This window comes from Cervus canadensis, chromosome X (genome assembly GCF_019320065.1).
Source record: "Cervus canadensis isolate Bull #8, Minnesota chromosome X, ASM1932006v1, whole genome shotgun sequence".
Classification (NCBI taxonomy): Eukaryota; Metazoa; Chordata; class Mammalia; order Artiodactyla; family Cervidae; genus Cervus; species Cervus canadensis.
This window is the reverse complement of record NC_057419.1, coordinates 41,907,178-41,931,199: the sequence shown is the minus strand read 5'-3', so window position 1 is coordinate 41,931,199 and position 24,022 is coordinate 41,907,178. Positions and strand designations below refer to the sequence as shown.

The 24,022-nt window shown below is 43.4% G+C and overlaps 1 protein-coding gene across 1 annotated transcript in view; it reads right to left on the bottom strand.

Moving 5' to 3' along the window:
• The window catches only part of DIPK2B (divergent protein kinase domain 2B), a 38,608-nt gene extending 29,710 nt beyond the window's left edge, over positions 1-8,898 (bottom strand). The window contains exons 1-2 of the mRNA XM_043459033.1: positions 8,518-8,898; positions 2,445-2,709 (exon numbers count right to left, since the gene is read on the bottom strand). Of these exons, the coding sequence (XP_043314968.1) occupies positions 2,445-2,709; positions 8,518-8,750 (498 nt within the window). The 5' untranslated portion in view covers positions 8,751-8,898. The remainder of the gene's footprint in view (positions 1-2,444; positions 2,710-8,517) is intronic.
• Positions 8,899-24,022: the final 15,124 nt, after the last annotated feature.

The window sequence follows — 24,022 nt, the reverse complement described above, 5'->3', positions numbered from 1 at the left end:
TCTTCTGCTTCTACCACAGCATCTATACTCATCAAGGTAGGTGACACTAGATGTACCTGACAGGTTGCTTTGGACTTTTTAGGCCCCCTAGGATAATCTCTACTGCGTTATGAAGTCTCTAGAAATGAGGGAAAGCGGGAGTCTTCCTTAGTTCAAAGCCCAAGACCAGTTTAGTCACTATCTGTGGAATCCCAAATGTATCTTATGCACCAGGAAGTTCTGTCCTTTGGTACATGGTCCAGGTCCCAGGTGGAGACAGTCTGGGGCCGGTGACTTGAGAGAACTGTGCCTGTCAGCAAGGAAGCAGACAACAATGACAGGAAGAAGTGATGGGATTTTCAAGGGGTTCTGAAACAATTCCTTGTGTATCTTGTTTTACTCTTCCTGGGCACAGGAAGAGTTTTTTCTTTGTTTGTTTGTTCCTGAGCACATATTTGAGGCAAAGCCCAGGAGGTCTCATATTAGTCCTTCCCATGTGGCCAGCCTGAGAATGACAGATGGTGGGTACCCCAGGCCAGCGCAGGGAGGGTGTGTCTGCAGGCAGAGGGTGTGTCTGCAGGTGCAGAAAGAGACACAAGGCCAGTACACCTAGGGTGTGTACCATGGTGTGGGCTTTGATATCTGTTCTCTGTTTTCTGTTTCTGCCCAGTGTTGAGCAGCTCCCATAAAGTTCTTCCCACCCGAGTCTCCAATTCCTATCTCCCACACCAACTCCAAGACCCGTAGGCTGGGTCCTGCCACTACCTCCCCAGCCTGGGAATAGCTTGACGTCCTCTGGCTTATTTTCTCCCCATTCCAGGCCAGTGAGATTTGTAAAGTACAAAGTACAAAAGGACCACGTGTAAAGTTCAGTGTCAGGTGATGGCCATGTTACCAGCAGCTTGATTCCTCTTGATTTCTAAGCAGTTTCCACACAACCATAAGGCAAAGTCACATGGTCTTGCCATGTGGTTGAGATATCTAGGGACGTGATTCTGCTTTGTTCTGCGTGACTCATCTTGAACACACCAAAGGGAAGGTCTATTGGTGCTCAGAAATTACCTGGGCAGCCTTATGTGCCCATTTAAAGGGGCTAGTGGTCTGGGGACTTCGAGAAACAATCTTGGCATGCCCCTGAGGGATGCCAAATCCTCCAGCCTCATCATGGCAGGAAAATTGAGGTGAGTTCTTCTTTCTCATCTTTGCTAAAGGTGAGTGGCTCCTCAATCTTTTGAGGTGGCATTGTCTGCCCTAAGGGGCCAGGCTGGATGTGCGTGGAGGTACATGACTATGTTGGTTTGGATAAAGATCAGATGATATCAGCAATGACAGTGCAGGAGGGGACAAACACAGGGTAAGATGTCACCGGCAATGTGCCAAAACTCTGAAGGCAGCCTACTTGTGGGAGTGGGTGAGAACTCTCAGGTGGGAGGAGGGAGCTGCGTTACTGGAGTCTGCTTTCACAGTGACTTAGGTTTGGTTCTTTTTTTATGGTGGGAGATGAAAAAGGAAGCTGACTTTCAAAGTAGGGTCTCTGGATCATGAAGGAGGATATATATGGAAGCTTCTAAGACAGTCACATGGAGTATAGAGAACAGACTTATGGACATGGGCAGGGGGAGGAAGGAGAAGGTAAGATGAATGGAAAGAGTATCATGGAAGCATATACACTACCATATGTAAGACAGACAATGGAAATTTTCTGTATGACTCAGGGAACTGAAATCAGGGCTCTGTAACAACCTAGAGGGGTGGGAAAGGATGGGAGGTGGGAGGGAGGTTCAAGAGGGAGGGGACATAGGTGTACCTGTGGCTAATTCATGTTGATGTATGGCAGAAACCAATGCAATATTGTAAAGCAATTATCCTTCAATTAAAAATAAAATCGTTATGAATATTCCAAAAAAAAGAACAGTGACAGTTTAGGGGTTAGCAAACATTGTAGGCGAGCTAAGCCCTTTTGGGGGAGGGGGCAAGGTTGGTGAGGGTCATCCCGACAGATGTTCATACCAGAGATGGCAGCTAGGAACTGTTTCCCAAAGAGTTCCTCAGGGTCACATCAGAGAGAATGGAGAATGACAATGGGAGGAGTCCCTACACCTAAACCACTTTGTGAAGTTGCTCAGTCATGTCCGACTCTTTGTGACCCTATGGACTGTAGTCTGCCAGGCTCCTCTGTCCATGGGATTTTCCAGGCAAGAATACTGGAGTGGTTACCATTTCCTTCTCCAGCGGATCTTACCAACCCAGGGATCAATCCTGGGTCTCCTGCACTGCAGTCAGACTCTACTCTCTGAGCCATCAGGAAACCTCTTTAGTTCCTGTCTTGTCACAAGCCACATTGTTTCATGACACTGTTTTGTCCCACTTTAGACAAACTATGATTCCTTTTGCCCAGACAGACTGAGATGTGAGCTGGCAATGGTACCCTCCGTTCTCCCGCCCCCCACAGCCAGGACACTCACCCGCACCAGGTCTGGTGTGAGCCGCTTGGCCTGCAGCCATTTCTGGAACCTCCCTGTTTTCCGCAGGACACGCTCAATACTGCAGGTCTTGGGGGCAGCTGCGGAGGCACAGATTCTCCTGTCTGAGATCTTGTTTTGCTGTTTGCTGACCAGCCTTGAGATCTCCACAGGGCGCCAGGTTTTGAAATCATCTGAGTAATTTGCAGAGTAAGAAGGCAAGTCGTCAGGAGGTGGTCCAAGGTGTAAGGCCAGCCCGTTGTCAAACCTGAAAAAGGATCAGCCATTTTCAAATCAGCCTGGGAGCTGGAGAGAAGGAACTAGACCGGGACCAGTCACACTGCCAGAGCCAGCAGAGCCCGGGGACAGGGACATAGGGGACCACGTCTGCTCGGATCCATTTCTTCTCCTTAGACTGGGGTGCTCCAGGCTCTTTCTGGCAAAGGACTATTTTTGTTTTTTCAGGCTTAAGGAAGTTTATATGTGATGTCAGAAAAGGTGAGGGATCTGCATACCGGACACAAACTTAATCTTCTTCACTTAACTGGCTTTCTGTGAAGGCAGCAGCTTTACACACGCTGGTACCTTTGATTCTCCTCATGTCCCATCACCACTTTACAGATGTGGAAGCAGGCTTACAGAGCTTAAGTGCCTTGCCTAAGGTCAGATAATATGTGGCTAAGCAGGGGTGCAAACCCAGGGCTCTCTGTCAGCAAAACCCATGATCTTTCTCCTTCGCTACCCTTGTTCTAGTTGCGGCATGTGGAATCTGGTTCTCTGGCCCCTTGCATTGGGAGTGCGGAGTCTTTACCACTGGACCACCAGGGAAAACCTGAAACCATAGTTCTTGAAGAAGCTTATCCTCCTGCACTGGGGAGAGCACTACCCCCTTCATATCCAACCCCAAACGGCCCCATCAATTTTTCTTTTGGTCCAAAGATTTAAGTTTGTGGTCCCAGCCAACTGTCAGGGAACAGTGGCTGTTAAAGGGTCAGCAGACTCAAAGCTATCTGGGATCCAGGAGGTGTGTGATAACACACAATGGCCTGGGCAGTGCTAGATGCTCCCCAGGGGAGAGACACTGGCCTATTACCATTTGCTGATTTTCTACACCCACCCCACAGTGACCCTTTTCTCCAGTCATCTCTCTAGCTGTGTGCCAACATTTCCCTCAGGAAGGAATGCTAAATCTTCTCATTCATGTATGAAAAACTACTAAGAAAACTGTGTATCTTCATTATTATTGAGGGCTATACTGCAAATGAAAATTAGGTGTATATGTTATATATTTAATTTCTTTTTTTAAAATTTCTTTTTAAAAAAATAAATATTTTATTGAAGTATAGTTGAATTACAGTGTTGTGCTAATTTCTACTGTATAGCAAAGTGATTCAGTTACATGTATATATACATTGTTTTCCATATTCTTTTCCAGTATGGTTTATCACAGGATATTGAGTATAGCTCCCTGTGCTACACAGAAGGACCTCATTTTTAATTTACTTTCAATAAGAATCTTTAAATTCTTATTATTGGGCATTACTGGGCAACCTCATGATAATGAGTTTTCGAGGAACTAGCTCCACATCCTACATTGTAATTTTTTCTCACTTATATGACACAGTTACCCTAAGAGACTGCAAGCTTTCCTAAGAAGATGCTCTAAGAAACTGTCAGTCAATACCTTCTGTGATACTGGACTGTTCAAACTTCAGTGGAAATAGGCACAAAGAATTCTGTTCCAGGACATTGCCACAAATCTGTTTAAAAAGACCAAACGCTAAAAACTTGCAAGGAATCAATTTTACTGGCATTTTTAGGACAATCATGGGAATTGATCCTCCCCACTGGGAGGATAAGGAAGGGCCTAGGGCCCTAAGGCAGGCCTGTCTGTCTCCTGTAGCTGCTCTTGTTCATGCGGGTTCAAACCACTTCTCTCCAAGGGCCTGTAACTAAGGGTCTACAACCAGGTGGCTCTTTTAGATAATAATAATAGCAATACACATTTATGAATCACTTTAGCAATCACTTTGCTAAACACTTTATGTGCCATAATTCAGTTATACCTTTCAACAAACCTATGAGGTCAGCGCTGCTGTTATCATGCAGATAAGGAAACTGAGGCACAGAAATGTTAAGTGCTTTATTCCAAGTCACACAGCCAGGAACTGGAGGAAGTAGCCTTCAGGGCTCCAGAGCTTGTACTCTGAACCACTTTGCTACTACTTAGTCCTTTATCATCCATTTTATGAATCAGCTCTTGGGAACAGACTGGTAACGTTATTAGGGATTATAGCTGTGTGCTAAGTCCCTTCAGTCGTGTCTGACTCTTAGTGACCCCATGGACTGTAGCCCACCAGGCTCCTCTGTCCATGGGATTCTCCAGGCAACAATACTGGAGTAGATAGCCATGCCCTCCTCCAGGGGATCTTCCTGACCCAGGAATCAATAGGGAACAGATAGGGAAAGAAGGAAAGGTGACATCATCCACCAATCATGCCTTCAGCCTACCCAGTCAGCCTCAGGAGCTCACTCTCTGTTGCTGAACAACAAGCATTGTCCAGTTCTTAGTGAGGACAGGTCCTGGAGTGCTAATGCTTCTCTGGCAACAGCATTTCAGCTTACCATCTGAAAGTCTGGGATGGGTTTTCTCATAAGGTAGCATCATGATCATTTTTCAAAGTGGAGAAATGTTTGGAGATGAACAAGAACAAGATGAGCAAACACACCTTTGGAAAGAGAGGCGAAGGATGTGAAAATTTGCAGACCATTTAGCAAAGAAGAAATACAAAAGGCCAAGAAGTCTGAAAAAAGGGCTCAACTCAGAAGAATATACAAAGCAAAAATAATAGTAATAGTAAACATTTCCGAGTGTGCAAGAAGTAAACTCTATAGGAAGAAGTCTCCATTTGGATATATATCCACATATGTCTCAAAATTCTAAAAATTCACTATATTTTTTGACCCAGAAATTTTACCTTTTAGAATTTGTTATAGGAATTAATTATTGATATGCATAAAAGTCTAACCACAAGGAGGTTCAACATAGCACTGTTTTTAATAACATAAAGTGCAAAAAACCCTAGTTGTCCCACCACAGTGATTTAGTTAAATAAATTAGGATTGACTGATGCAATCGAACACCATGAAACCACTAAAAATAAAATTGTGGGGAATAGTTAATGTAGAAAAATCTTCCCGATATATTGTTAAATAAAAGATTCCAAAAGAGTGCATAATATGCTCACATTTTTGTTGAAAAAATTTTAATCCACACTTAGCAAAAAGGTAGTAAGGGTCATACACCAAAATGTTAATGAAGCAGTGATCCTTGGTGAGGAATTGTCTGAGATCTTTATTTTGTGTTTTCTTTAATCGACATTTCCTGAAGATTCTAAAATAAAGAGATATCACTTTTAAAATAAGGAAATAACTATTTACAATGTAGAGAAAAGGACTATAAACAAGTCTACATTTCCAGACCCATTCACTGGCCTCAGTTTCCTTGCATTGAGAATGTGACTTCTCAACGTGAAGCGTTCCAGACCCCAACCTGCTCTGCCTGGTGATTTCCTGCTTGGATCTGCACATTTCCCTTTCAGGCAGGCACATGTGGAAAATTAATTCTGAGGGAGCTGAAGTAATATCCTAAACTCCAACTGGAACACAAACCTATTTGGGGAAATGCTTCCTGAATTTGGCCATTACTTGCCTGATGAGAAAAGCCTCATTTCTTTCCACTTGGTGAAGAGACGACTGTAAGATTCATATATTCTTGTTTACTTATCTGGAGGAGGAGGTGAATCTGGAGCTCTTTCTCAGGTGAACCCCTTAATTTCCCTCCCTCCTATCTTAAAATATGTCCGTATTTTCACTGCCTTCTTTCTCTGAGGAATCAGTCCCACCCACTTCCCCTGTGTTACTGGTTTTATTCATCCCATTTCTTAGGTGGGAATTCTTGAGTTCATTTTCCACATCTCCATCTTTTTTTCCTCTCACATTAAGTTGATCAACAAAATAAGTCTCCAGCTAAATTGACTTGCATCCTTCCTGCCCAGCTTTGTTCTCAATGATCTTTCTCTTGGATGAGGAGAACTGGTCTGCATTACCTGGCCATTCTACACACTGCTTTCCAAAAGATCTTTGCAAAATACTGGCCTCATCTTGTCCCCACCCTATGTAACACCCTCACCATTGCCTGCTACATAACTCCTGTAAGTGGAAGTCTTTCAATTTTTCAACATTAAAAATGCCTTAAAAATGATAATAGAATACACACACACACACACACACACACACACACACACACACGTGTGTGTGACTGTCATTCGTGTCTGACTCTTTGCGACCCTATGGACTATAGCCCGCCAGGCTCCTCTGTCCATAGGATTTTTCCAAGCAAGAATACTGGAGTGGGTTGCCATTTCCTCCTCCAGTGAATCTTTCCAATGCAGGGATCGAACCTGCATCTCCTGTGTCTCCTGCTTGGCAGGCATTTTCTTTACTACTGAGCCACCTGGGAAACCCATATATATGCACTACCATATATAAAATAGATCACTAATAAGGATCTGCTGTGTAGCACAAGGAACTCTACTCAATATTCTGTAATAACCTATATGGGAAAAGAATCTAAAAAAGAATGAATATATATGTACAGATAACTGATTCACTTTTCTATATACCTGAAACTAACATAACATTGTAAATCAGCTACACTCCAATAAAATTTTTTAAAAAACAGTCTACTAGGAAAAGTTCATTTCAACTCCCTGTGGTATCTACCATCTCACAAAAGAAGTTCACCATTTTTATTGGTATTTTCTGTTTGTTATTTCTGTTTAGTAACTTAGTGGAATACTCAAGTTTTGGTTAATATAGATTGAAAATAAAATTATTGTCGGTTAATGCCTTCTGCCTGGTCACCAAATCTTACAAGCCAGGGGCAGAGCCTTGGGGCAGGGCATAAGAGAAGAGGTCTATTACTAAGGGTCTTTGATATTGAAAAGCCTGGAGACCACTGGCTCACAGGTTAGGGTCCCAATTCCTTGGTATGGCATTCAAGGCCCCCTTCCCCTTGCAACCTCCTCCTTGTTCCATGCCTCCACATGGGCCCCATGCTCCAGCCACGAAGGCACACCTCTGGGCCTTTGCTTAAGCTGATCCTTCTACCTTAAGCTGCTCTCCTCCCACTTAGTTTCAGCTCATCATCCTTCATGGCTGTGCTCAGAAGCCCTTTTGGAATTAACATTCTCTCCCTGGAGTTCCCCAAGGTCCTTTACACTTCACTTCTGGCCTGCATCAGATCAGGGCTTATTGCTATTTATAACACTGTTCCCTAACTCCTGAACCCCTGGAGGGCAAGGACCAGAGTTATAGCAATGTCATTATAGCTCATCCTGGGCCTTGGCCATAGTAAAGGTTCATTGAACACGAGTTGACAGGGTTGAATTCCAGAGCGTGGTACCATTCTCTGGGGAGAGCCATGTGCATGACATTTATTAAACTTAGCTTTTCCTCTGATCAAGGTAACAGCTCACAACAGAAAACTCATTCAGAAACTTTGGAGCAAACTGCCTTGGTTTGAGTCCCAGATATGCCACTTATTAGGTGGTGACCTTGAGCCAATCACTGAACCTTGCTAGGTTTCCGTTCACTATCTGAATCATGGGTGTGAATCACTAACTCCCAGGATTGTTGTGAGGCGAAAATAACAGTAGCTTAAAAACGTTCGTCACATAGTAAGCTTTCTATAAATTTTATTTCCCTGCTACTATGAGATATGAACTTGGTAAACTCAATAGTCCTGGGCTACTTCATTCATAGAAAAGAAAACTTTAAAACTTTACACTCCTACTTCCAAAGGAAATGTTGGATTTAGCATTTAGAGTTGGAATTAGGCTTCACACCTTCCCTCCTCTCCACCCCAACCTTAACCCATTACCACCATAATTAAATGGCTTTGCTTCAGCTCGCACCCAAAAACTACACCCTGACTTGTTTTCAAGAAATTCCTGGACCTCATTACATGAAGGGAACGTTTTGCCCCTCAGAGTTATCCAACTGAGATTCTGACCTTATTTCTTCTTTAAAGAACTTCTTGCAAATAGATGTCCCGATGCAGGCGTTACATTTATCAAGACCGAGGAAAGTCCTTCCCAAATTGTAGCTCGTTCGGACTCGGGACACCGGAGAAGGAGAGGGAGAAGCTGAGGAGGAGACAGAGTAGCTCAGGCCGGAGACCCACAGCAGCAAGAACGGCCAGCCCAGGTGGAGGGCGGCAGCTTTGGGCCCCAGCCGGGGCTCCATCGCAGGCTCAGGATTCCAGCTGCACCCACTTAGGGCTGCGCAGAGGCAGGTCTTGGCAAACGAGAAGGGGCTGGCTTTAGGGCGCTGACCCTATCCCAGTTTCACAGGTTTCTGCTGGAGGATGCTAAGGACCTTGGGGCTAATGAGGTTGGGGAGGAGGTGAGGAAGTCCGTGGAGGATGCTGATAAAACCGTTTCCAGAGTTACTCTTCCTCTGCCCTGGGGCGGCTGCTACAGGCTGGGGAGGGGCTGAAGGGCAGATTTCGGGATGGACAATGGCCAGGGCCTCCCTATGCAGTCCTTTTGACAAACACAGGATATCCTGGCTGTGCAGGAAAGGTCCAGGCAGGATGTATGTCCGACCTGGTTTCCACCTGGGAGTTTTAAAGGATCCCGAAGGCCTCCACCCTCCACTGTTTTAATTCTGGGTGTATCTGTCCCTATGGATCACACACACACACACACACACACACACACACACACACACACACACACACACCCCAACCCCTCCCCGGCCCCCTGCCGTGGATAATTCGGCCTGCCCCTTCACCAGCCATATTTGGCTGTGAAAGAACTAGAAGTCAGTTCACCAGCCATTAAGCAGCACATTTTGATTTGAAAGGTGAAGCCTTTTTACCGCTTAGGGCAGGGGTCCCCGACCTTTTTGGCACCAGGGACTGTTTCGTGGAAGACAAATTTCCCTTGGACAATGGGGGTGGGGGGATAGTTTGGGGATGATTCAAGCACATCACATTTATTGCACAGTTTATTTCTATTAGTATTACATTGTGCTATATAATGAAATAATTATACAGCTCACTATAATGGGAGCCCTGAGCTTGTTTTCTGAACTTAGGTGGTGACAAGAGTGATGGGGAGTAGCTGTAAGTACGGGTGAAACTTTGCTCGCTCACCCGCTGCTCACCTCCTGCTGTGCGGCCCAGGTCCAAACAGGCCATGGACCAGCTCTGGTCAATGGCTAAGGGTTGGGGACCCCTGGCTTAGGAAACAGAAAAACTCAATAGAGTTTATGCTTCAGCTCCTCTTGCCTATCTGAGAAGAAAGGAGGGGAAAGGACCCGATGGCCTCTGGTGTGATGGGGAAAGCACCAGAAAGATCCTTGTGCCTGCACCCAGCTGTGTTTATCCTTCTCCCCACTTTCCTGAAAATCCCTCTTCCTTTAGCTCAGCTGGTAAAATATCTGCCTGCAATTTAGGAGACCCTGGTTCAATTCCTGGGTAGGGAAGATCCCCTGGAGAAGGGATAGGCTACCTACTCCAGTATTCTTGGGCTTCCCTGGTGGCTCAGCTGGTAAAGAATCTGCCTGCAGTGCAGGAGACCTAGGTTCGATCCCTGGGTTGGGAAGATTCCTTTGCAAAGAATATGTCAACCCACTCCAGTATCCTGGCCTGGAGAATTCCATGGACTGTATAGTCCATGGGGTCGCAAAGAGTCGGACATAATTGAGTGACTTTCACTCCCTTCTTAGTGGCCAGGCTGACTTGGTGGGACTGGATGCCCCAGGATGGCCTTCCTCCTGACACCAAGATAAGGTCCAGAGCATAAGATAGATGGCCGTGCTAATTAAGGCAGGCTTGGGTTGAGAGAGGGGGAAAGGGAGTCAAGAAGAGGCTGGGGATGGCCTCTGAAGAACTGGGGAGTTTTGCTAAAGATTGGTAGGAAGAGCAGGCTAAGGGCAGTTCTCTGATGGTTAAGCATGTGCTCATTAGCTAACTGTATATCCTCCTCAATGAAATGTCATTTTTTTTTTGTTGTTGTTGTTATGAAGTTGTGAGAATTCTTTATATATTCTAGACACTAGTTCTGTGTTGGTTAGGTGGCTAGCAAATATTTTGTCCCAGGTGGTAACTTCGGAGAAGGCAATGGCACCCACTCCAGTACTCTTGCCTGGAAAATCCCATGGATGGAGGAGCCTGGTAGGCTGCAGTCCATGGGGTGCGAAGAGTCGGACATGACTGAGCAACTTCACTTTCACTTTTCACTTTTATGCATAGGAGAAGGAAATGGCAACCCACTCCAGTGTTCTTGCCTGGAGAATCCCAGGGATGGGGTCGCACAGAGTTGGACACGACTGAAGTGACTTAGCAGCAGGTGGTAACTTGTCTTTCATCTTCTTAACAGGGTCTTTTGCATTTATAAAAGGTACAGAAATACCAAAAAATGGTACAGGGCTAAGTACAGATCCCTGGAGAAAGTGCTAGAAATGATGTTCTAGATTCAATGTGATTTAACAAAACATGTATTACACCAGGTTTCTCTGGTGGCTCAGTGGTAAAGAATCCACCTGCAATGCAGGAGACATGGGTTTGATCCCTGGGTGAGGAAGATCCTCTGGAGAAGGGAATGGCTACCTGCTCCAGTATTCTTGGTTTGATAATCCCATGGACAGAGGAGCCTGAAGGGCTACAGTCCATGGGGTCGCAAAGAAATGAGCAACTGAGCGCACATTCATATTGTACTTACTGTTATCTCAAGGCCTTAGTTTAGGTCCTGCAGATGGTTTCAGCAGCAGGGGGACCAAGAGCTCAGGAAAGTTGGTCATGGAAAATACAGCAGCAACTTGCTACACCAGGGACTTGATTCAGCTCTTGATATCAGGCACTGATTAGAGTTACCAGCTGTTCTAGTGTGCCCAGGGCTGTCCTGATGTTAGTCCTGAAATCTCAGGTAACCCCTTAATCTTGGGAAAACTCAAATGATTGATCACCCTAGTACTGGTAGACCTCCCATACGAGATATATGAGATGACATTTCAGGTGTGCCATTTGGCTATTAGACTAAAATATAACATTAAAGGTTGGAGGTCTTGAGAGACACTTTGGAAGCAGACCTATAGATATCACACACACACACACACACACACACACACACACACACAGAGGTTTTTAAAAATTTAGTTAACTTTAACATTTTCTCATTCATTAAATATTCTTCTATGAGACCATTTATAAATACTCTATTCCACTATATAGGTATAGCACAATTATTTAACAAATCCCTTGTTTTTGACACTTTGGTTGCTGATGGGTAGGATTTTGACAGCAGAAATTCCTCAGAATGATGAAAAACAGACTTTTTTCCCTCACTTCAAAAATGCCATGAATTGTAATATCCACTATCAATTGAAGTAGCAGCTTTTTAGAGGAAAAATATAAGAAACATGATATCAAGTATCCATTTAAAAATGATCGAGCTTCTCCTTATAACTTTAAGTATCTGCTACTTCCCTTTTTCGAATCCTGACCAAATTTTGAAAGTGTTTTTCACATTTGGAGTCTGAACATTTTCCTGAGTTGCTGTTTCCATGGACTCACTGCTTTTCATAATGTTCACATGATTCTTGGTCTCTTTGGTACATTTAATTCAGTGACATGGCAAGTATAGCAGGTAAGATTTTCAGTCTATATGTTCATATGTGAAGATATACAACTTTATATTTTATAATTCAACCTGATTTCTACTTTGAGCTTTCCATTCTGGATTGCTGGAAAAACTTAGCATGGTTATATCTTGAGTTCTTCCCTCCTCTTCTGGAATTTCTTTGTGGCTCTGTGGGATTTACTCAACATTCAGCCACTGGATGGAGATATTTGGTACCACTCTCCCTTCTAATCCCTTCAAACTTTACTTGGGACACATGCTTTAGCCTGCAAGACTGCCATCATGCCTTTAGATGTACCTTGAGTGTCGCTTTCTTTCTGGAATTTTGCCACTCTCTTACTCAGGTTCAATCCCTGGGTCGGGAAGATCCTTTAGAGAAGGGAATGGCTACCCACTCCAGTATTCTTGCCTGGAGAATTCCATGGACAGAGGAGCCTGCCAGGCTACAGTCCATGCGGACACAAAGAGTCGAATATGACTGAGTGACTAACAGTTTCACTTTTTCACTTTACCTTTTTGTTCCTAGTACCACCAGGAAGTAGAGCCAAGATTCCCTCTCTTTTAGGCCATATTTGCTTTCTTCCCTGCCATATTCTCCCTCTGAGCAAATGAGAAAGGGACTAACTCTCTGCTTGAACGGGTAAGGGGTGGGAGGGGAAGAAAGAGGAAAGGACAAGGGTAACAAAACACAGGTTCCTGTCTTCAAATGATTTTCTGTCACACAAAGTGTAACAGATTGTGCTTTAATGACTTATTTGGTGGAACCATAGTTTCACTTTTTCCCCTAATTGAGTTATTTGTCACTAGAAGTTAAAGATCTTCTCTTAAAAGTCCACCAGATCCTGTGACAGATAGAGTCTTCAGAACCTGGCAACAGTTCTTTATGACATATGCTCCACCAGGGCAGAGATCTTCCCCTCTTTTGCCTCAAGCATCCAGAGCAGTTTATAGCATATGCTGCCTCATTTTAAGTAAAAATTAGGTATCCAAAATTAATATACAGCTGCAATGACAATTAGATGAACTGATCCCTTTTACACATTGCAAAATTCTCAGTCACAGGCAGCAAGGAGCCTAACATCACTTCTGCCTTAATTCTGAGGCTGACAGTTTTGTATGATCTTGAATATAAGGTGCTTCCTAATTTCAGAAACGTTGAAGATTTTTTCTTTTTTTTTAAATGTGTGACTCAGGATTGAAGAAATCTGCAAGGCAGCCGACAGCCAGCAGGAGGCACAGTAAGAGCAGTACTTTGATTTGTTTAATCCCAGGGGTGGGAGTGAGTGCATGGAATTCTCCAGGCCAGAATACTGGAGTGGGTTCCCTTCTCTAGGGGATATTCCCAACCCAGGGATGGAAACCATGTCTCCCACATTGCAGGCGAATTCTTTACCAGCTGAGCCATCAGGGGTGGGACACATGGGCAAATGGTAAGATGAGAAGCATAAATGAAGGACCCCACTGAAGGGGCCCTGGCTAGCAAGCCAATGATTTGGAGTGGCATGGAAGGTCAATGTGAATGGTGTGGGCTGGATTAATGTGTGAAGAACACTGGGCAGGCCATGACACGGAGCTGATTTGAAGAAATGGTGCCCAAGGCCAAGGAATGAAAGCAAAGGGATGAATGTGAGAGGTCATAAGAGATATAGTCTTCATGACTTGGAAACTGAGTCAATGAAGAGAATAAGGGAGAAGGAAGAAGTCACGAAATTTCAGAGTTTTCATACCTGGATGTCTGGGAAAATATAATACTCTTGACAGATGTCACAAATGAGGAAGAAGAGTTGATGTTGGAAGACAAAAATCCTGGTTTTGGATCTTTGAATTTAAAACATTAACTGCTTATGTCTTATTTATTGATCTCAATGGGCATGATTGCTTTAGAATATCAGAATATGCCCAACTAAATTATTACCCAGTCCCTGTATTTCCATCTTAATGATAAAGCTATGGCTTTAGATTTTAATAATATCTTTCTGAAATCTGGTTATACAGTATTATTAACATTCTCCTGATGTATGTGTGTCAGACTAGTGATGTAATAAACAGTAAATGAGGGGATTTCCTGGCATTCCAGTGATTAGGACCCTGTGCTTTCACTGCCAAGGACCTAAGTTCGATCCCTGGTAAGAGAACTAAGATTCTGCAAGCTGTGTAGCACTGCCAAAAAATAAAAAAGCCAATAAAAGAAAAAAACCCAAAACATTGTATGTATGTACCACATCTTCTTTATCCATTCCTCTGTCAATGGACATTTAGGTTGCTTCCATGTCTTGGCTATGGTAAATAGTGCTACAATGAACATTGGGGTGCGTGTATCTTTTCAGGCCATGTTTTCCCCTGGATATATGCCCAGGAGTGGGATTGCAGGATCATATGGCAACTCTATTTTCATTTTTTAAAGTAACCTCCATACTGTTCTCCATAGTGGCTATACCAATTTACATTTCCACCAACAGTGTAGGGAGTTTGAAATCAACATTTACACAGTGCTATATTTAAAATGGGCTTCCCTTGTGGCTCAGTGGTAAAGAATCTGCCTGCCAATGTGGGAGATGCAGGTTTGGTCCCTGGATCAGGAAGCTCTCCTGGAGGAGGAAATGGCAACCTACTCCAGTATTCTTGCCTGAGAAATCTGATGGACAGAGGAGCCTGGTGGGCTACAGTCCATGGGATAGCAAAAGAGTTGGACATGACCTAGCGAATAAACAATATTTAAAATGGATAGCCAACAAGGACCTACTGTATAGCAACTCAAGGGGACTCTGCTCAATGTTACATGGCAGCCTGGATGAGAGAGTTTGAGGGAGAATGGATACAAGTATATGTATGGTTGAGTTGCTCTGCTCTGCACCTGAAACTATCATAGCATTGTTAATCGGCTATACTGTAATATAAAATAAAAATTTTTTAAGAATAAAAATCAATAGAAACAAGTAACAACAACAACAAAACAGTGAGATGAGCTATTATGGTATTTTAAAAATTTATTTATTTATTTTAATTGGAGGCTAATTACTTTACAGTATTGTAGTGGTTTTTGCCATACATTGACATGAATCAGCCATGGGTGTAGGTATTTTCTTGATGAACCCTATTGGCCTTTACTGATCTCCATTGCCTGTTGTTAAGTGCTCACAAACAGTAGTTTTGCTCAGTAGTCCAGTCTAGACTTTCTAGAGGCCACCCTAAAAAAAACCCCTGTATATCTGAACATCTTCGGTCCCCTGGCATCTCCCTTAGTCAACGCTGTGGCAGCTGTGGAGATGTACTGCTCCATCTCTTTTCATGAAAGAGGGTGCAGATCCACGCTGAAGAGTGTAGTTAGCTGATGCTCTCCAACTGCTGTGCTGTGCTTAGTCGCTCTTTGTGACCTCATGGACTGTAGCCGGCCAGGCTACTCTGTCCATGGGGATTCTCCAGGCACGAATACTGGAGTGGGTAGCCATGCCCTCCTCCAGGGGATCTTCCCGACCCAGGGATCGAACCCACCAACTGTTAGCACTTCAGAATCCAGCTCAACTTTTGAGCTGAGGCTACACTGTTTCTGGGCAGCCGCTAGTCAATGACTGAGCACAGCGAAGGTAGTAAGGTCTGGCTGCCCCCGCCCATCAGAATTCCTTTAAAGGGGAAATCTGTGCTCCAGGACTCCCTGTTGGGGTGGCTGAGGCCTTGTCAGAGATGTATTGTGGTTTGAGGTGCTCCCTGCCCCAAATTGCCTCCTCTCTCCTTATCTTTCCCTTCAGGCATCTGCAAATCCATAAACCTCATGCACTCTCAGCTGCTCCTCAGAGTCTGCTTCCTGGAGGGCCCAAATGACACAAACGTGATTCTTCTACGCTCTCTAGACATTGGTCTTAGGATCAAATGTCTAAATTTTTTCTTTTTTTGGGGTAGGGGGAGAACAGAAATAATTTGTTTAACATGAAGTCCCAAGGAAGAGATCTCATAATTCCCTCAGCTCTCTTGGGCTTTGATTCTTTTCTCAAAATTCTTTCTAAAATTGTTTCCCTTGATATAAAAGATGACAACTTAATGGTGTTCAGCTTTCTCTCTGTCAGCACCATCTGCTCCAAGGTGGTAGATCTATACGTTTGTGTTTCTTCTCTGGATGACCATTGTTAAAAATATGTTTCCCTTAGCATGTTAACCATCCCTAGTTCCCCACTTTAAGATTTTCCTGACTAGGACTTTAAAATCACAAATAGTACCTTACAGTGTGGAGACTTCTGTAGTTTTATAAAGCACTATCGCATGTATTATTCCACGAGATTCTTATAAGAAATTTATGAAGGATGAAAAGCTAGTAATTATTATTATAGATGAGGAAACTGAGGTTTACAGATGTTTAATGGACAATTAGGGGTTCTCAGGTGGCACTAGTGGTAAAGAACCCACCTGCCACTGCAGGAGACATAAGAGACCCAGGTTCGATCCCTGGGTAGGGAAGATCCCCTGGAGGAGGGCACAGCAACCCACTCCAATATTCTTGCCTAGAGAATCCTGTGGACAGAGGGGCCTGATGGGCTACAGTCCATAGGGTCACGCAGAGTCGGACATGACTGAAGCAACTCAGCACGCACACATGCACACACACAGTGGACAACCAAGGTCACACAGCTAGTACATACCAGACCTGAAGCTTGAACTCAGCTTCTCTGAAGCGTAACACAGTATACCAGGTACTCTATGACAAAGCCTCTTAGGATGTGGTTTGAGTTTGTGCTGATGGTTTCAGGGAGTCTAACTTGCATTCCCAAATGTACAGAAGCAGCACTGGGTTCTCAGAAAGCTTTCCACCTTGCCCACATACCCAAGGAACATGGCATCCTTCTGAATTCATAATGTGGGACCAGCCTGTGCCCTCTTTGCTTTACTCATCAGGGACCAATGCATGAATTGTTGGTGCCTGTGACTATCTGTATGTTATCATGAAGTGTCAGCAACTTCAGGTGTCCAGGGCTCACCCTAGGAGAGGTTGCCAGCCATTGGGCTTCTTGGCTATTGTTTCTCTTCCTGCTTCACTCTGTGTTGTTTTTCTCCATTCACCATCACCCTAGTGAGGCTGGTTTTAATTTCTCCCTGCTTTCTTATTCTGGCTTCCTTTTTGGATGTTTTCCTCTCATCTTGCAAAAAAAAAAAAAAAAACCAAACCAACAGAACCCTACTTCCTCTTTAGTAAATTAGCTCCTAGAAGATGTTCCTCAAACCCTGCCACCTCTCCTGAAACCAGGCAATCAGGTATTCTTTTTTTTTTTTTTTTTCAGATCCTAGCATCCTTTTGTTGTTGTTGTCTAGTCACTAAGTCATGTGCAACTCTTTCACGACCCCAAGGACTGCAGCCCACCAGGCTCCTCTGTCCATGGGATTTCCCAGGCAAAGATACTGGAGTGGGTTGCCATTTCCTCCTCCAAGGTATTCTTTTTTATATATCTATAGTATTCCCAATGGTCAGTGGCTCAGGCAGGAAGGCAAACCTAGATATCTCCATCAGGCTGTTGGAAGCCATTCTACATTGCTTGTAATCCTTGTAGCAAGAGAACTGGTTATCTTTTATGACTTCTGTGAAAGCTCTGCTCTGAACAGCTCATGAAGCTGACCTTTTGAAATTTAGGTTCCTAAAGAGTTCTGATTGCTTTCTGCTTTCAATGTGTACTTTGATGCTGGACACTTGCTTCTTTACCTGACAGAGAGGAAAGAGAAGGAACACTTGAAGGAGCCTAGGTTACTTTTCCAAATATCCTGTCCTCTTTTTTCAAGTATTAAAAGCAATACATCTTCTTAATAGAAACTTGGTGGGTGAAAAAAATTAAATGTTAATGGTTCTGGGAATGAACTTTAACATTTTTTCAATGCATTTATACCATACTTGCACTTTTTAACTTAAAAATACACTGAAATAATTTTCTGTGTCATTATTTTTCTTAAAGGAGAATTTTTCATGGATGTATGATATGTGCCATAATTTATTGAACCAGTCCCTGTTATTAAGACATCTGTTAGAAATTATGCAGGATTTAATTTCTCAAGTGGCAAAGTTCCAAAACAAACTTTGATTTTATTCCTGAAATCTTTGGGAAGGTTGATCAGATAGGGTATTTTTAACTGTAAGCAACAGAATTTTCCTACTGTTGTTGAGTCACTCAGTCATGTCCTACTCTTTGTGACCTCAGGAAGTGCAGCACACCAGGTTGCCCTGCCCTTCATCATCTCCTGGAGCTTGCTCAAACTCATGTCCATTGAGTTGTTAATGCCATCCAACCATCTCGTCCTCTGTCATCCCCTGAAATTTGTCTAAATACCACAAAATCTATTACCTCATGTAAAAAGTTCAGAGATTTAGTGGACTCCAGAAGCTCAAACACATCAAAGAGGCAGGATCTTCAGTGGTTAGGACTCTGCCCTTTCATTGTTGAGGGCCCTGGGTTCAATCCCTGGTCAGGGAGCTAAGATCCCACAAGCCACATAGTGTGGCCAATAAATAAATGATAAAAAAAGAGACAGGATCTTGCCATCTCTCCATTTAGTATGTTAAGTGAGTCAATTTTCCCTCCAGGTTGGCTTCCCTGGTCATAAATTGGTGGCTGCAGTTTGGGGCATTCACATTCAGAGATATCAACTCCTAGTGGAAGAACAGGAGACATCTCTTAGAGCAAGAAATTGTTTCCCAGAATCCTCCAATCCTCCCTTCAGATCTCATTGGCTAGCACTGGATCACATCCTACCTCATCACTGGGAAGGGGACTGAATTTACCATGTAGGAGTCCATTTTCTTGCAGGGTAGACAGCTAAACCAAAACAAGGTGTGGTTAGGGGGGGAAGAAAGTGGGGAAATGAATGACTAGTACTGTCTCGGCTTGGGTTCCCCAGAAACAAACTCTAAACAAGGATTTGAGGAGTGAAAGTTGATCTCAGGAAATACAGGTTGGGGAGGAGGGAGCAAAGATAGGGAAATGAAAGAAGCCAAAAAAGAGTATATTGCCAAGTTAGCTACCACTGTGGACAACTGAGGTTCAGCCCTGTTGGGGAATTCTGGGAGATACTGGAGAGCACACACGTTGGAGTTACTCCAACTGAGGGTCACTGAGTGGGGGTGTTTATAGACCAACTCTCAGCCACCGTTGATTGAAGGATGCTCTGGGGATATTAACTCCATGGTAGTTCCAGCCTGCCTCATACAGACTGTCAATAGTCAGAGGAAGATCTCAGGCAAAGTGCTGCAGTGTTTGAATTTGGATGCCATCAGTTAGGATGGGACTGAAGGAAGCACCGAGGGCAGGTGGACTGGACATCCACAGTTTCCAACGGCTGGTGAGAAGCCAGCAGTGTGTCCTACCGTGGCCACCTTGGGAATTGCTTTGGGGAAGCCTTTCATCCTCCAATGTCAGGGCTGGTTAGTAGAGCAGGAAGAATCACAGAACCTTAGAGCCGGAAGTAATCATAGCAGTTATCTGAAGTCTAGGGTCTAGACTAGTTTAACTTCCTTTGCTATTTTAACTGGAGCCAAAAGAGGTCAACTGATGAACTTGGAATAAACAAGTGGCAGATCCTGGGGTAGGGATGCTGACAGGACTAGTGTTTGGGGCACTAGGCAGAGCAGGAGTATTAATTTGGGGGCAAGCAGTTCAAATATTGAAGTCGTTATTATGGAACCATTCAGAATTCTGTTATGCTTCCATGTATTTATTTTACAATTTAAGTTGAATGTATCTTGAATTAGAGCATAAATGTATGGGGCATATATTTTTAGGGCTTTGTGCTTCTTCTGTCGGAGGAGCCTGGTGGGCTGCAGTCCATGGGGTCATGAAGAGTCGGACACGACTGAGCGACTTCACTTTCACTTTTCACTTTCGTGCATTGGAGAAGGAAATGGCAACCCACTCCAGTGTTCTTGCCTGGAGAAGCCCAGGGATGGTGAAGCCTGGTGGGCTGCCGTCTATGGGGTTGCACAGAGTCGGACACGACTGATGCGACTTAGCAGCAGCAGCAGCAGTGCTTCTTCTGAAGTTCCTGACCTAGACTTAAACCGAGGGATCTGGGCTCAGTCTATTGAGCACCACCCTACATATACCAGGCTGCTCCCCTCAAGGGAAGGACTTTCACCGCTCTGCCCCAGGGCTGCTGTCAACACCAAGTTCAAATGGGTCTGGGGCCACCTTGATCTTCTGAGAGCATTGTCCTCCAGGTTGACTCAGCATCAAGAAGTGAGCTGCTCCATAAAGAAGAATGAAATTATGTCATTTGCAGCAACACAGATGGATCTAGAGATTATATTAAGTGAAATAAGTCAAAGACAAGTATAATACGATATCACCTATATGTGGAATCTAAAATATAACACAAATGTACTTATCTATGAAAGAGAAACAGACTCACAGACATAGAGAACAGACTTTTGGTTGCCGAAGGGGAGAGAGGTGGGGAGGGATGGACAGGGAGTTTGGGGTTAGCAGATGCAAACTGGTATATATAGAATGAATGAACAAGGTCATTCTGTATAGCACAGGGAACTATAGTCAATATCCTGGGATAAACCATAATGAAAAAGAGTGTGTATATATAGGCTTCCCTGGTGGCTCAGATGGTAAAGAATCTGCCTGCAATGCAGGAGACCTGGGTTTGATCCCTGAATCAGGAAGGTCCCTTGGAGAAGGGAATGGCTACCCACACCAGTATTCTTACCTGGAGAATTCCATGGACAGAGGAGTCTGGTGGGGCTACAGTCAATGGGGCATGGGGTCACAAAGAATATATATAATCACTTAGTTGTATAGCAGATATTAACACAACATTGTAAATCAACTATACTTCAATAAAATAAATGATAAAAAAAGAAAGTGGAACTTCTGAGTGGGAAGATACATGTGAATGACCCTCAGTGTTTCTTGAAGTGTGTTCTATGAGAAAGCACATCTGTAAGAATGCTCATAGGTTTTACAAGAATAATGGCTTCTCTGATTGCATAAATGTGGTTTTTGTTGCTGTTGTGTTTTTTGTTCTGGTTTTGTTGCTGCATGGCTTTTTAGAGCTCTTGAAATGTCAAAATGTTCTATGAAATTCCAAGAGAAAGCAATAGTATGGAGTTTTGTACAAGTTTTTGAACAAGGAACACTTTGTAGCAGAAACTTTCAAAGGTCATGTTCCTCACATCCCCTCAGACATGCTAAGATGATCTCTACCTAACCAGTCTTCCTGTGAAAGTCTTGGGTTGCCTGAGTCCTCTTATAATAGGGAAAGCTCAGGATGAGGAACTGAGGCCTGGGCTATGTTTTCTTTCCCAGTGGGACATGGTATTATTGATGTTGTCATAAAGTATATTTGTAGTTTTCCAGGAGCGGCTGAGGGTTTTTGTCAATCCAGCTATAGTTGCTTACTCTGCTTGTCTTGTGATCAAAACCAGATGATCTGTACCAGGCAAAATGTGAAACCATATGAGCCATAGTGGTTATGTTCCAACCAGTGGAACAAACTTCAGTGGCCCCTGAGGACCTGGGAGTGGGGACCATCCTTTCGGCTTCTTTTCTCAATGGTCTTTCCTAACTGTCTTCTCTTGGAAAAGGCTGCTGTGGTCTGCATGAGATCAATCAATTAGTGTCTCCTATTTGCGAGGTCTTTTGCTCAGTGAAGAGTTGAGAGCCAAGAGGCAGAGTCTGCAAATTTGCCAAGGATGGTTGAAATATGATCCCTAACAGCAGACCAGCAGGCTTTTCTTTAGTGCTTCAGAAGTCTTCTCATTCCCAAACCATTTTCAAATGGCAATTTCCTTTCCTTTCTTGTGACACAGTCAAAAGAGGCTGCTTTTGGCTGTGGTGGAGCAAATCCGAGTTCTGTGCCGTGACTCTTTGTTGGAAGACAAAGATTTGGAGTGAATTGGGCTGCCCTAGCCAGACCCTTATAGGCCTGAACTAACAGATACACGAACTATGTTGGGGGGGGTGTTCCCTGGCTAAGATCACAAGTTCATGCTCCCCACGTGGCTTATTATCATCTATAGATTTGGCTGATACTATTACTGGAGGAGGAAATGGTCCTGAAAGAGGAAATGGCAACCCACTCCAGTATTCTTGCCAGGAGAGTTGCATGGACAGAAGAGCCTGCCGGCTACAATCAGTGGGGTCACGAAGAGTTGGACACGACAGAGCGACTCACATGCATGCATGCGTGGCTGGAAAAAACTTTGTACTCTGTGGCACATCCATTAGTCATGGGCATTAAACTTGGCAAAAAGATTCTACAATGTAAGAGAAGGGAGATGTGGCGTTTCATCAGGCAGCTTTGGTTCTTTTTTGTGTGCGTGATGTTCAACATGATGATTTGACTTCATGCATCATAGAATGGTTACCACAATAGGTTTAGTGAACATACATCATCTCATATACATACAATATCAAAGAAATAGAAAAAAACTTTTTTCCTTGTGGTGAGAACGCTTATGATTCACTCTCTTAATAACTTTCATATATAATGTACCATAGTGTTAATTACCTTTACCATGTGTATATTACATTCCTAGTACTTATTTTATTACTGGATGTTTGTGCCTTTTGACTACCTTCATCCAATTCCCTCCCCCGACTATCTTTGGCCTCCAATAGCCACAAATCTAATCTCTTTTTCTATGGGGTTGCTTGTTCTTGAAGTATAATTGACCTACAACACTATGTTAGTTCCTGGTACACACGTGCTGACTTGGTACTTCTATACATTTCAAAATGACTACCATGCTAAGTCTAGTTGTCATCTGTCACCACACAAAAATATTACATAATAATTGACTATATTTCCCACATTGTTCATTTCATACTGTGACATTTATTTTGTAACTGAAAGTTTGTTCCTCTTAATCTCCCTCACTTATTTAACTCCTCCTCTGGCAACTACCTGTTTGTTCTCTGTATCTATGATCGTTTCTGTTTAGTTGTATTTGTTCATTTCATTTTTTAGATTCCACATATAAGTGAAATCATACAGTATTTGTCTTTCTGTGTCTGACTTAACTTCACTTAGCGTAATACCCTTGAGGGCCATCCATGTTGTTGCAAATGACAAGATTTTAAAGGCTCAGTAATATTCAGTTGTATATATACACAACTTCTTTATCCATTCATCTACTGATGGACACTCAGTATGCTTCCATATTTTGGTTTTTGTAAATAATGCAGTAATAAACATAGTGATGCATATATCTTTTCAAAATAACGTTTGCCCTTTCTTCAGAGAAACACACAAAAGTGGAATTGTTGAATCATATGGTAGTTTTAATTTTTTTTGACAAATGTCCATACTGTTTTCTATAGTGGCTGCACAAATTTATATTCCCACCAATAGTGAACGGGGTTTTTCTTTTCTCCACATCATTTCCAACACTTGTTATTTCTTGTAATTTTGATAATAGCCATTCTGACAGGTGTGAGGTGATATATCATTGTGGTTTTGATTTGCATTTTCCTGATAATTAGTGATGTCAAGCATCTTTCATGTGTCTGTTGGCTATCTCTATGTCTTCTTTGGAAAGTTGTCTATTCAGTCCCTCTGTCCATTTTTGCTTGCTTGGGTTTTTTTTTGCTGATTCAATTTCATTTGGAAGTAATTTGTTCATAGTTTCAATTTCAGGGGCTTCCCACGAGGCTCAGTGGGTAAGGAATCTGCCTGCAATGCAGGAGATGCAAGAGACTCAGGTTTGATCCCTGGGTGGGGAAGATCCCCTGGAGGAGGGCATGGCAACCCACTCTAATATTCTTGCCTGGAGAATCCCATGGACAGAGGAGCCTGGTAGGTTACAGTCCATGGGGTCACAAAGAGTCAGACACGACTGAAGCGACTGAGCATGCACATTTTCTATTTCTTCCTGGTTCAGTCTTGGGAGATTGT